This window comes from Bactrocera dorsalis, chromosome 5 (assembly GCF_023373825.1).
Source record: "Bactrocera dorsalis isolate Fly_Bdor chromosome 5, ASM2337382v1, whole genome shotgun sequence".
Taxonomy (NCBI): Eukaryota; Metazoa; Arthropoda; class Insecta; order Diptera; family Tephritidae; genus Bactrocera; species Bactrocera dorsalis.
Window position 1 is genome coordinate 13,419,825 of NC_064307.1, and position 14,103 is coordinate 13,433,927.

At 39.1% G+C, this 14,103-nt stretch overlaps 3 protein-coding genes across 3 annotated transcripts in view; 1 reads left to right on the forward strand and 2 right to left on the reverse strand.

The window, feature by feature from the left end:
- Positions 1–14,103, forward strand: part of LOC105224421 (putative uncharacterized protein DDB_G0271606) — a 632,600-nt gene that overhangs the window by 164,061 nt on the left and 454,436 nt on the right. The window lies entirely within an intron of this gene.
- Positions 1–14,103, reverse strand: part of LOC125778985 (uncharacterized) — a 201,931-nt gene that overhangs the window by 36,556 nt on the left and 151,272 nt on the right. The gene's annotated exons all lie outside the window — the stretch shown is intronic.
- LOC105224431 (uncharacterized protein DDB_G0283357) lies at positions 10,199–13,489 on the reverse strand. The gene is made up of 2 exons (XM_011202506.4): positions 13,129–13,489; positions 10,199–11,549 (listed from the first exon to the last, which is right to left on the reverse strand). Exons 1-2 carry the CDS (start codon positions 13,271–13,273, stop codon positions 10,477–10,479), a joined length of 1,218 nt encoding a protein of 405 aa, XP_011200808.2. The 5' UTR covers positions 13,274–13,489; the 3' UTR covers positions 10,199–10,476.

Genomic DNA, 14,103 nt, shown 5'->3' on the forward strand with positions numbered 1-14,103 from the left:
CATAAACATTAATGAGGAAATTAATGGTATTTATTAGCTTGATTTATGCACAAACTTATTGGAAGCGCGAACTCATTAGATCGGAGGCTATGCCTTGGCATGGAACTGGAATTTACGGTAATTAAAAGGTAATGTTACATTGTCACATTTAAATATAGTTTCATTGAAAAAACCGAGGAGTAGTTGGAGGAAATTTTTTTTGGATTTACCGGATCTTTTGGCATTTAGTCAAAAACCGGAATGTAAAATTGAAAAATGCTTTTGAGGGTTGCTCCAGAAAAACTCTTGACTGGAATTTGATGTTCTGTGCAGAATTGAACCTCCGTAAGCATAAATGTTATTCTTAAGTTATTAACAATTTATTTTTCCTATTTCTTAGTAATCTAATCATCTATAAAACGTCTTCCTATGAACGAAATTCATCCATTCTTTGATCTAAGCTTAGTAATCTAATATGATCTATATATTGTATATTATGTAAGTAGTGCTTCTAAAGGAGCAACAAATTCCGTTTTGTAGATCTAGAAACTTTTAAAACGGTACGCTGTTAGGTCTATTGTGCCCTCTCCTAAAACACAAAGACTCACCTAGTCCCAGCATATTGATAAAGTTCAATGTAAAAGTGCTGCTGGGTGCTAGCGAAGCGATGTGATCCCTATTTGGAAACATGGATCCAAGGGCCTTCAACCTGTGTATGCGGATTGCTTTGCAGTCTATTAGCAGAACGGGCAATTTGCGGAAAAAGCTATGGCCTTTCAGCCGTTCTCTACACTCCTGCCTCAGAAGCGATTTGATATCAAAGGCAGAGATTGCTTTAAGTGCTGCTTTACTAATGCTGAATTTGGTTATATATTCGTTGCGATAGTTGCATTAGAGGTTTGCCTCTATGCAACGCCTTATGGCAAAGACTTCTGCCTGAAAAATGCTCGGAAAACTTACCATATGTATGGAGAGTTTGGTGCGTGGTTAATAAGCCATACCATCCTCTGGCATTATCATCAAAATAGGGATAGCCAAAAGCTGAAACAATAGACTTGGAAGTGGTTAAGCGTAAACGACGAAATATTGATTTTAACTCTAAGGAGAATAATCGAAGTGCATCACCAGAAGTTCAGTTACAGGCTTAAGAACTAGTTGAGAGGGATCTGAACTACAGTTCACTGGGAAAGTTATGTGATGTATATGGTCTACAGATGAAAAATATTCGGTTTCTGAAACATCCACTTGAATTCTTTGGTTTCTTGGCGGAAACAACTAATTACAAAAAATATTTGTTTATAGCTCTTTAAATCCTGTCAATAATAAACGTAAACAAACAAGGATAAATATTGATGTATAAAGAGGTCCATAAAACCAAAATAATCAGCGGATAATTACGAAAATGCATTAATCGAAAGGTGAGCCAGCAAGGCAATTAGTCGTGAGCAATGGGAAAACCAGGAAACAGGCACACCCACAAACACAAAACTAACAAGAAATTAAGCGCGTTCGTTCGTCAGGGAACGGGAGCCCGAGAAGGCGAAAGGAATGGGTCATTTAATTGTGTGCAGCGAAACGCATTAACAAATCGAAACACGTCATGGGACAACAATGCGGTTGGACTACACAAAAACAACAACGTCACACATACGAATAAACACACACGAAGAAGCACAGCACACAAAGAATGCAAGAGTCGAAGGTAAGGCGAAAAATCAATAAAACAAAAATTACTCACTTGATGGAATGAGAAACGTATTCTGGTCATGCGGCAAGTAGCCAGAAGAACGGCTGAGAAGAGCGCTTGGAGACGCTACCTGCCGAACGGACGCTTGGCGACGCTGACGTTGCACAGATTACCGCGATCGGTGAACGCATAAGTTGCGCACTTGTGTGCCGTCGTTAAGCGTATGAAAACATCAATCACCAACAACAAAAACCAAAATGAATAATAATAAAAGAGCAACGGCAACAAAATCCAGAATGTTTTGAGCCGCGTAAAATGTCTTGAAATGAATTGAAATCCTGGTATTTCATTTACTAAATACCCACACGCAAAAAAATAAGAACAACAACAACAAAAACGAAAACGAACAAAAATCAAAGTGGCTGACGGATGGACAAACAAGTGATCGTGTGAACGTAGCAAGGCACCGATAAGCCCATGGAAAAAGTGACCGAGCATTTTGAGCCGGTTGTGGCAAGAAGATGAGCAGCAAAGAAAGGCGCTCGACTAAGGCGGGCCTGCAGGCAGGTAAACGCCGGCAGGCGATTACTGTGTAGGCAACGATGACTCAACCAAAAGCGACGGTTAAGCCTGATGAACGCACTGATCCGCACAGCTGAGGCGCTTTTACAAATCGAGACGGCAAACCAGTAATGCAGGTGTCAATTGAGCCCCACACACAAACACACACACATACTTATGTAGACAGACAGACAGCAACTCGGCGAAACAACGCTGGCAAGGACTATTAAATAAATTGTCTGGCAGCGCGACGCAAAACAAGCCAAACTATGCGGAGGCGCGATCACCAGCGACCGTCCGGTAAAATATGTCTGTAACAACAACAATAATTCCAATGAAACGCACAGCACAACTGAAAGGGGTTTCAATTCAATCAGCGCTTAAGAATCTGTGGAAAAGTTCACACCAAATGCAGAACACATCGGACGAGTGTTCGGCGATCGAGCGCGGGATGTCTGTCAAATCGCCGACAAAATGTTAATCAGGTCTTAAATAAATCGCCAGGCAGACAGACGCAATGCGCATAACTGCCTTATAAAAGCGTCAAGATCACAACACACTGATCAAACTGCAGTGAAGATCAGCAACAACAACAACAGCAAGCATAAAGCGACAAATGCATGTGCTTTGTCTAGTTTCTTTTTTGGTGGTGCAATGGCGCTCGGGGTCGTCCAGCGAAGCGGAGCAACAAATTGCCTATGTATGCGCTGTGGAATCAAAGTAATGTCTGTTAGTTGTGTGAACTGCAACAGCCCCTTGGCTTGGCTGGACGCAGCTTCGTCACACTATTCGTCTTATTGGACTGATCATCACTCAGCTGTGGCGTTGGTGTGTTCGCGTTGCCCACTTGCTGTGGCAGTAAATATCGAAAGCTGGCTAGAATGTGTTGCAGCTCATCCGCCTTGCACTTACCACATCATTTGCGGGCGTACCTAAGTATGTGCTCTGTAGCACGGTCTCGTGCAAGCCGTGCAACGTGTGGGCAGACGTATGACCGTGGCAAATGCGTGGCAGTTGGATAAGTGGACGGTTGGACGATTAAGCAGCTCGTTTGATCAATAACTTGTGAGCTGTGTTGCATACAAAAGATTTCCTGTTCTACCCAACGAGTGAGACGAGACAAGACGTTCGTCGTTCGACATTCATCGCGTGAAATTCGTGGAATCGCGTCAATTGATTTACTCAGGTGCGTTCTAAATAGCGCGTAAAGTGATTGCATGTGTGTAAATGGGCTTAGGCATGTTATGTAGAGATAGGAGGTAGAGTAAGTGCTTAAATATATCCTACAACCTTCATTAAAATTGACTAAAATTTCAGCTACGCGGACCAGTTTACGAAGTTTTGTAACGATTACAAGTCTGATTTAACCAACTCAATCTTTGTTGGATTGAAAAATTGATCATAGCTCTGACTTAAAAATATCCTCCTGAAAATAGGTCAGTAAAAAATATAGATCTGTGTTCAAATGATTAGGTTATTTATTTTCCTAATGTTCCTTTATGTTCCTCAAATACTTTCAGTATTCAAAGATTAGTCCATGTTGACTGTGGGGTGGGTTACTACACATAAATCTTGAGAACAGTTCAATTCGTTACAGGCACTTTCTAAAATGGCTATGATAACAGTATTTAAAGTATTGGTCGAGCATAACTGAAGATTATTATTCCCATTCTCTTTTGCATCTGGTCAAATTTAACCCAGTAACATTTGACAAAGTTAATGAAAAAGTGTTTGAAAATCGGCGTGTTGGCCTTCGCGAAGTACCAAAGGAGCTCAACGTTCGTTTAGCATCGACTCGGTACATTTTAGTTAATATTTTATGTATGAGACGTGTCAATATTAGACTTGAACAAAAATATCTCAATTTATACGACGTCGAATAGATGTCGCCAAAGAGATGCTTAATAACAAAGTACTAGTGACAAGACGTGGGATTATGAATAATAATTAAGTTAAGTTTTTATGAAACATTGAACTAGTAAATCGAGTAATGTTATATTAATTTTAATGTGAAGTCAATTTAAGTTAAATAAGACTAAGTTTAGTTAAGTAAAGTCAATTTAAGTTTATTTGAGTTAAGTTAAGTTAAGTCAAGTTACGCTGAGTTAAGTTAATTTAACATAGATTTCGCTGACTGAAGTTAAGTTAAGTTATGTGAAATTAGGTTAAGTTAAGTTAAGTTCTGTTAAGTTAAGTTAAGTTAAGTTAAGTTAAGTTAAGTTAAGTTAAGTTAAGTTACGTTAAGTCAAGCTAAACAAAGTATCTTTACGAAAATCGTTACATTGATTGACAATTTCTATTTATTTTCGGATTGTCTTTAGTGTCCACTAAACCCCCCAGAAGCAATCAGCATGTTCATAACTCCCGCGTTGTTTTACGTGTAACTGAAGAACAAAATAAATTTTTAACAACATTATTTTCACAGTAAATTTAGCAACAAAACCAATTTCGAACAGGTTTGGTGCACATTGGCAGGAAATTCCAGCTGACTTTCAAGCAAAATGGGACTTAGTCACATTCACACATTAGCAGAAGAAGCTAACATGTGTTCCTACAAATGTGCACAGGAGTCTATGGAAGCCACTATGCGCTGTAATAATGTTGCACAAATATTCTAATGCTTTGGAAAATACGTGCACATGCAACACAGAAACATGTTGCACATTCCGGAAATTCCGCAAGCCGTGCCACGAAGCCGGTGCGCATCCAACAAGTGTTTGGCAGATGCAAACACACATATATTTATGTTTATGTACTTGTATATGTGTTGTGGCAAGTAAAGGTGTGGAAGCATGATTGTGTGCGACACCTTTTCTTTTCCGCCAGCAGCCACGCTGATTTAACTCATGCCAGCGGCCATTAACGGCTGCTTGTGATTTTTAACACCTGAACCAATTGACAACAACAACAGCAAAACAAGCGGAACTAGGCGCGCCAATAAAATGCTCGTACGCTGTCATAGTTCGAAGCAACGCCGCGTTGCAGCATGCAATTATTTGAAGATGCGGCGGCACAAATTTGCATTCGCCACAAACAAATGCTGCCACAACAACACCAACACCTAAGCAGCGCTGGGTGTGCGCAACAATGGCAACGCGCAACACTCTTAACAACGGTGGAGAATGCATGGCAAACAGTATTAACACTTTTATGGGCATTTCACGAGTGTGGCAAGTAACCAAGAAAAAATTCAGCAACGGTCGCAAAGTGTTGCTGTTGTTGTTGTAGTTTGCTGGTGATGCTGCATAGGTGGTGTGACTCTTTTGTAATTGCTCATACAGTCGACAATGGTTGTTGGTGTTATTGTTGTTGCAACGGCTGCTGAATTAGCATAAAAGTGCGAAAATTGCCAATTACTGGTGGCACAGCGACAACTAGTGTCGGCGCAGCAAAGCCAAATCGAGCCAAGTTAAGCCAAACTGTCGGCAACCGGATGCAATAAGCCAACAACAACAAGAATACTATGCGGCATCAACAAGTTACGTACCATAAATACATACATGTTTTGCCTTCAAAGAAGTGTGGCAAATCTGTTTGTTACACATGCACATACACACACTTACGCATGTTGCATATGCATTTTTGTATGTTGCATAGCAAAGGCGGTGCGACGTTTGTTGCAAAATGCACGTGCGTAACACAAAATCAATTAAAAGGTTTTGTTTGGTCTGCGGCACCGCCAGGAATGCGCACGCTTTTAAAGGTGCAGGCGCAGGAAAAACGGGAAAACGAGAAAAAAGTGAAAATACTTCATTTTTATTTTTCCACAAATCACATTGAAAACGGCGCAAAAATGCAGAAATCTTGGTCGTGGTCACGTTCGTTGGTGCGCAGTTGGGTGAATGTGGCGCATTTTTGTTGCAAGCTGGTCGCCGCAAATAAGCAAAGAAATCAATAAACAAGCTAACTTGGCAGTAATGTGGTGAACAATTCGAGCGCCCCCAGGTGTTGTCAGCCGGCGCACTCACTTTTTTTTACACATACACACATGTGACGTGCATGCCCTGTAGGAAAAATTTGTATTGGATTGAAACTTTAGATATCCAACGGAGACCGACTATTATAAAAGATATTGTGAGAGCAAGAAAATTTATTTTATCAGGTGCATGCATACAAATATATTTTGAAGTTGTGTTAGTCTAAGTTAAGTTACGCTAAGGTAAAGTTAAGTTAAGTCAGGTCATGTTAAGTTAAATTTGGTTATGTCATTTTGTGTTAAGTTAGAGTTTAGTTAAGGTGGGTAAAGTTAAGTTAGGTTTAAGTTTAGATAAGGTAGTTTAAGTTAAGTTATGTAAGTATTTAGGTTTAGTTAGGGTAGGCTAAGTTAAGTTTAGTGAGGTTAAATAAAGTTGAATTGAGATGTGTTATCTGTTTAAGTTAAGTTAACTTAGGTTAAGTTAAGTTAGGTTAAGTTAAGTTAAGTTAAGTTAAGTTAAGTTAAGTTAAGTTAAGTTAAAAGTTAAGTTAAGTTAAGTTACATTAAGTTAAGTTAAGTTAAGTTAGGTCAAGTTAAGTTAAGTTAAGTTAAGTTAAGTTAAGTTAAGTTAAGTTATATTAAGTTAAGTTGAAAGTTAAGTTAAGTTGAAAGTTAAGTTAAGTTAAGTTAATTTAAGTAAAGATAAGTTCAATTGTGTTTTGTTAATTAGTGTTTAATTTTAGTTAGAGTTTGTTAAGTTAACTTAAGTAAAGTTAACTTGAGTTGTATTATATCAAGCTAGGGCTTAAGTTAAGTTAAGTTTATTTAAGTTGAATTAAGCTAAACTTAGTTAAGTTAAATAAAATGTTCATTCTCTTTGAAGTTAGCTTAAAAACTTCAACATCTCTTAACTTACAGATAAATATACTTGACTACTGAATAGTCAAGCATAACTTGAAAAACCCGCTCAAAAGATTCCTCGATTTTCCAGCTACAAAAATAAATATGCAAACTTAGCTTTCAATACCCCAACTCCCTGCAGGGTGCACACTCTTGCACAAGCCTCAAACTCTGGTGCATAGTAATTGCCAATACTGCCTACCCCCAACAGCAGGCGCAGCTGTTGCGATCGATCTTCAACTGCACCCCCACAATGCTAACGATCAAACTCAATCAGCCAGACATAGAGCCAACCGACCGACCGCTCGCCTTGTGACATGCAATTGTTCTACGATATTTACGCCAATGTCAGCAAGTAAACAACACGCAACCACTCACAGCGCTAAATAGTGGCACAAGCGCTCCATGCAGGCTCCACGGTAACCCAATATATGTGTGGGTCTGTTCGCCGCATGCATGTGAGAGGCTTGGATAATGCGCCGCAACGCCAGTGGGCAATGTCACCAGCACAGTGTCAACAACAATAACAACAACAGCAGCAGCATATGAGCCAGCAATGGCAACGAAGTCAGTGTCAACCAAAGCGACAACTAGCCGACAACAAGCCTGGCATAGCTACATGTTGCTCATGTCAAGCGGCTCGATGTCGTGGGGGACATATGTACATGTGGTCTAATACTCACCTATACCCACATGTGTTTTTGTTGTGTCAAAATGTTAAGATTTTTTATCCTCATTGTTGTTGTTGTGCTGATAGGTTTCGATCTTTAAACGTTTCCTTTTTGCCACAATTGTTTTGTTGTTCCATTGCAACCATGTTGTTTTGTTGTTTTTGTCATTTGGCCAAAGTACTCAGTCAAGCTCAAGAACACACCTTAAACTCCAAAGTGTTTATTTTAAGCATGTGTTGTTGCTGTTGTCACTGTGCAGTGGTGTCTTTGTTGCTGTGTCTCCAAAAGCCAACCTACAAGTTCACAGATATGTGTGTCGGTATATTCCTTGTACTCGTATGTAGCGCTCGGTTCAATGTCAATTCCAATTCGTCATGGCACAGCTGAGGGACCCACTCATGTTTTATTGTTGTTTTTCGTTTTCTTTGTAGAGAATGTGTGCCTTGTTTGTCACTGCTCTGGTTTTATCATTGTCATTGTTCACAAATAATTAACTGAAAGGGGAGACCACCTTTGCGCTGAACCAACTGGATTTTCTTAAAAAGCATGATTTTATTATTCTATCGAAGAAGGTGAAGTGGCGAGAGTTGTAGTTCAGAACTGACAGGAATTTTTTTTATAATATGTTTGGAAAATGTTATCCAGAATGCTTAATAAAACCTCGGCTAAATGTCTATTGGGCCTTGGGATACCAATGAGTTTAAACTTTAATGAAACTATGATAGTGAGATTAAGAATGGAAATTCTGGAAATAATACAAATAATTCTTTGGGAGGATTAATGCGGCATAGAATGAAGCCAGATTGGTCAGGTTGGTGCAAATAGGAACTTTATAGAAGGCTTCCGAAAAATTTAAAGGAGATCATCTTTACTGATAGCCAATACAGACGACAAAGCTATGATAGTGACGGAGAGGTTCCTAGTCGCAAGTAGTAAGGTGATGGACAACGCTGTAGAGCTGAAACATCCTTAGGCGATAGCAGCTAACTTAAAGGTTAGTTAAATGTCGAAAAGACGGATGTGCTACTCTTCACAAGGAGATGAAAAATTCCGACTTGGCAACCGTGGAAGCTCAATGGGATTGATCTAACAATTAAGAAGCACACAAAGTATCTTGAAAAACAAACTGATAGGGAAACTCATTGTGGAAGAGAGAGATAAAAAGGCCCGTGGTATCCTCTCTGCATATAAGAAGATGGCAATAGTCTACGTAGACCTATCACCTGGCCTTATGATTTGGTTTGGTGAACCGCTGTCAAAATCTCATACAGAAACCAGTTGGAGCAGGTACAGCGGCTTGCTTTGCTCCGACTAACCAGTTGACTAATAACAACTCAAAAGGTTTCACTAGAAAGGTTACTAATTTACCTCCAATCGACATTGCAGAACCTTCGGATAAAATAGAACACATGCCCTCACAATTTATTTATAAACATACATGGTTTCAAGTCACACTAAAAGAGGGTGGAGTATGCCAGTGGAACTGATAACATCTACACAGACGACCAAAAATAGCTGATGGTGTGGGTGCCGGAATTTATTTCTCGGCGCTGGTTTTTAGGTGACCCTTTAAGCTTCCGAAATACTACAGTATCTTCCAAGCGGTAGTGTTTGCGAATACGAAAGCAGGTAAGGTAGCAACTTAGGAGATAAAGTAACATAATCGCTAAAAACGATACATAATGAAATTTCCGAAAGGGCTGACAGACGGATCAGGGTGAGATGGAATGAAAGATTATGTGCAAAAGCCCTGAAATAAACCCTCGTAGTTCTAAATCAAACGCGGTTTCGAAAAGTCTGTAGGGCGGTAGTCCTACATGCACCGGAGTAGACATGAGAGAGACGTTCATACATCTCCTAGGAGCATCGCTGTCCAAGGAAATGGAAGAAGTATCAAAATTAGAAAAAATCGCTCTTGAAGTTGACAGAAGGCGTTGTCGTCCTATATGACGAATACTACAGCTCAAATTATTCAGAATTTCTATATGGCATTACTAAGTATCAGTAGGTCTAGGCTTTATTTGGGTCTCTTTATATTAAACAGAATAATTATTGAGGGCTTCCCTTTTAGAATAATACAATTTTTAACAGTAACAATTTCGGTTATAATATAAGAATAGGTACTGATCTATATTATCAGAGCAATAGTTGGCTATAAAAGCTGAGTTCAAAAAGCTTTTATTTAACAACGTAGCTTCATGAAATTTGGTATAGATCATTATTTGAGGAGTCGCTATAATCTCGCTAGAAATCGCTTAGATCGGACAACTATAACATATATCTGTCATACAAACTTATACATCAAACCCAAGTCCTTGTGTGGAAAACTTATTTTTGACGAGATATCTTCACGAAATTTGTCAGGCATTATTGCCCAAAACAGTGCTAAAACCTCCGAACAAATTCTTGAAATCGGATCACTGGAGCATATAGCTGCCATACAAACTATTAGTGAACGTGTTTTCTTGTTAATTAAAAATCATATTTTTTGTTTCGAAAATTTTATTAAAGCTTGCCATATAAAGAAAAAATACCGAGCAAAAATACAGTTACACTTCAAAAACAAATTAAATTTATCAAGATAAAAAATAATAATTTAAAATTTCCCGGCACTTTCAGTTACATTGAAAGAAATAAATTGACTTTGTGATGCAAATTTCACATTTAAACTTTTAGATATGTAAGTATGTATATGATATTATCAAAGAGAATGTGCACAGTTTGAAAAGCACTGCGCTGAGTGTACGAGCATGCGTGTGAGTTCACGGCCAATTATTTGAGTTTTCGCCGAGCATTTCACTGGCGGCGCTCAGATTGCTGTTCTCCAGCTGATCGGCATCCATTAAATCGGCAGCTGTGAATGATGATTGTCGTTGTTGTTGTGGCATTTGTTGGTCGTCTTGTTGCAATTGCAGTTGCTCGCTTTGTAATTGCAACAAGTCTTGCGCTGGCGTCGACTGCATGCACTGAATGACACCACGTTGCGCTTGTGGTTGTTGTTGTTGTTGTACAGCTTGCTGCGGTGGCTGCTGTTGATATGGTATTTGCTGTAGTTGTTGCTGCATTGGTTGTTGTTGCTGCTGTGGCGCAAATCTTTGCATCATCTGTGCGCTGGTTGACACTAATTGCCCTGACGGCGACTGCGGCGTCATTATGTTCAACAACAACTCGCTCATCTTCGCACGAAATTGCAAGTTCTGCAACTCGCTCATGCGCTTCATTTGCGGCAAAAAGCTAACGAGGAAATTGTAATCCGAATCGCCCACGTGACTGGCGCTATTGTCGCGCGTCATATCCATGCGCGTCGACTGCATCAGACTCTGTTCCTCGCGCTCCAAATTCTCCAAAAAATGCACTTGATCATCGGCACGATTCGAACACTTGCAGTTGGGCGAGCGGCTGCTGCTCGTGCTGGCTATGGCCGCATCTTCGACAGCATTCGCAACGGATATGGAGTTGGAGAGACGTCGCACCGCTTGTGGTGTGGCGGCGTTCTCGAATTGTTCGAGCAGCTGATCGTCGTCCTCATACTCATCTTCGTCAGTGGTGTGGTGTGGTTCCATTTTAATTTCGCAAAAGCTGTGAAAACCTGGCGCATCGTCGTGTGAGCCATTCGAGCCCTCGCCTTCGCTCTTGTGCGTAAACGATTGATATCGCGGACGGCGGCTGTCATTTATGAAACTCATCTGATCGAAGTAGGCCCATTTGCTGCGCACATCCATGGAGCTGTCGTAGTTGCCGCTCGCTTTTAGTCGCTCAACGCGTCGTTCGCTGCGACGCACTTCGGCGCGATAGGCATCACGTAGGTTCTTCCATTTTCGTTTGCAGTGCTCGACTGTTTGTTTTTGTGTGTTTTCGAGGTGGGAGAGATGAGATCAAAATGTAATTAATTAATTGAGGATTTATATCTAAGTGTAAGGATTGCTTTGTGATAAATTTGACTTAATTAAATACAACTTAACTTAAGAGCGTACTTCATTGTTCGCCACAAAGTTGTTATGGGGAAGCGTCGGAGACCCTATAAAATTTAGTCATTTTCCTCGGTTTGTCTGTCTCAGTTTTTGAGTTATCATTCTGAAAGTTTATACGCGCTCTTTTCTACTAAAATCCCTGCTCATTTGTCGGAATCGCTGATATTGGACGACTGTAGGATATAGTAGCCATACAAACCGACCGATTAAATTCCTATTCTTGTATGGAAAACTTTTTTATTTGACGAAATATTCTCACCAAATTTGGTACGGATTATTAGAAAAGCCAACGGTATAATCTCCAAAGAAATTGTGCACATCGGATCACTGTAGCATATAGCTGCCATACAAACTTATACATAAAACTCAAGTCCTTGTAAGGAAAACTTTTTTGTTTGAAAAGATATCTTCACAAAATTCGGCGTGGATTAGTTTTTAAGATAGCGGTACAATCCCTGGAGAAATTGTTCAGATCGGGCCACCATAGCATATAGCTGTCATACAAACTGAACGACCAAGAACAAGTACTTGTAAGGAAAACTTTTTGATTTGAAAAGATATCTTCATGAAATTTGGTGAGGGTTATTGTCCAAAAAAACAATATAATCTCAAAAAAAAAATTAGTCAGATCGGATCCTTATAGCATATAGCTGCCATATAGACTGATCGAAAAATATCAAATTCTTATAAGGAACGTGTTTGTTATTTGTGAAGAATATTATTTTATTCATTTTTCTTGTAAATAAAATATTTTAAATATTTTTTTTTGCAATATTTATTTCAAAATTTAAAATTTTTTCATACACCAGTACCACCCTAATGTCAGAGTATGCGTTAAATGCCAAAATATTATCAGAATTATAAAGTAATTTGGTGATAATGTTGCCACGGAGACACCTGTCACTTAGTTATGACACGTTTTAAATACACAAGACTACGACAAATCCAAAAATTAATACAAACATATCTACATAATTTACTCTGAATACATACATACATATATACAAATATACATAATTTTGATCGCGAAACATGAATTGCCCAAAACAAAACAGAAAGCAATTAACTGTGGCCAGAAAATCCAAATAAATTGAATTAATTGTTTTTTTGTGTTTTTTTGCATGCCAAACCGAATATCAGCGCTTTTTTTAGCTTTCACGCATTCACTTCTTTCGCTCATTTTCATACGCAAGTAGAGATAGTATATACATATGTACGTACATACACACATATGTACATATATGCATGAAAGCGTGTGAATGAACTGGCTTACTTTCGTCTTCAAGCATGCACAACTGTACTTGCTTGACGAAATTTTACCATAATCCATACAATGTACATACATAGGTACATATGTATACAAGTGTTGATACTAGCACGTGATTATTAGGACTTTTATATGTATGTATGTACATATATTCACTGGAATATATGGCTACTCACCATCGACACCCAGACTTGCAGCGATTTCGGCCCACTTTTGCGGCGTATTCGTCCTATCCTTATACTCCCCGTAGCGCACATCCCAAATAATGGGGCGCGCCTTCACCTCTTCAATCAAGCGACGTACATCCAAATCGTTTGGCATTTTTCGCGTTACTAAAAACTTGTCGTAACGTGATGTCACACACCGGCGCGCGATTTCGTATCGTTATAACGAAAAATACGAAGCGCACACGATAATAACAACGAAAGTCGTACACAACCAAGTGAAATGTGGCGCTCACAGGAGAGCTACAGAGAGCGAGCAATAAGCAATAAAAACAAAAACAAAGGAGTAAAGAAATTTTGTACCCGTGCAAACAGGCAGACAGGCAGCCCAGCTGATAGGCCGGGAAGCAAGCAGGCAGGAAGGAAGGCAGGCTGAAAGGCAAAGACCGTCGTTAATAAAAGTAAAAGAGCCAAAAATGAGAACAATTGAGTAAACAGAACATTGGCAATAACAACGGCAATCAGATATCCAGCGAGACTGCAGAGAGATTCTTATACATATGTACACATATATAGTATATGTACATATATATATTTATATGTATATGTATAGGTGGCTGACAAGCGATGCGAATTTAGCAATGCAAATATTTGCAGCTACATACATACATATTTACAGTTATATATACGCACTTTAGACTGTGTCATCTTCACTGGCTGTCAAATATTGCGCACAGCTGTCGCTCTGCAATGTTTGTGTATTTATTGTTGTTTGCTTTTGTTAGTAGAAATTTTATTGTTAATTAATTTGTTTGTGCCAAAGTCCAATACATATGTATGTACATTTGTATACATGTATGAATGGTGAATCTTAATCAAAGGGAGCTTTTTATTTTGTTTGTGGAAATTTTGACTTATAGGTATTTAGGTTTGTACATACATATATACCTACATATAAATGTATGTATACCCTTAACAGGGTAAAAA

What these genes read in the sequence shown, in the direction of transcription:
- LOC105224431 (XM_011202506.4), bottom strand. Translation starts at nt 13,273, where the DNA reads ATGCCAAACGATTTGGATGTACGTCGCTTGATTGAAGAGGTGAAGGCG. An exon ending in TGCAAGTCTGGGTGTCGATG is followed by an intron (nt 11,550 to 13,128) that starts GTGAGTAGCCAT and finishes AAAAACAAACAG; the next exon opens with TCGAGCACTGCAAACGAAAA.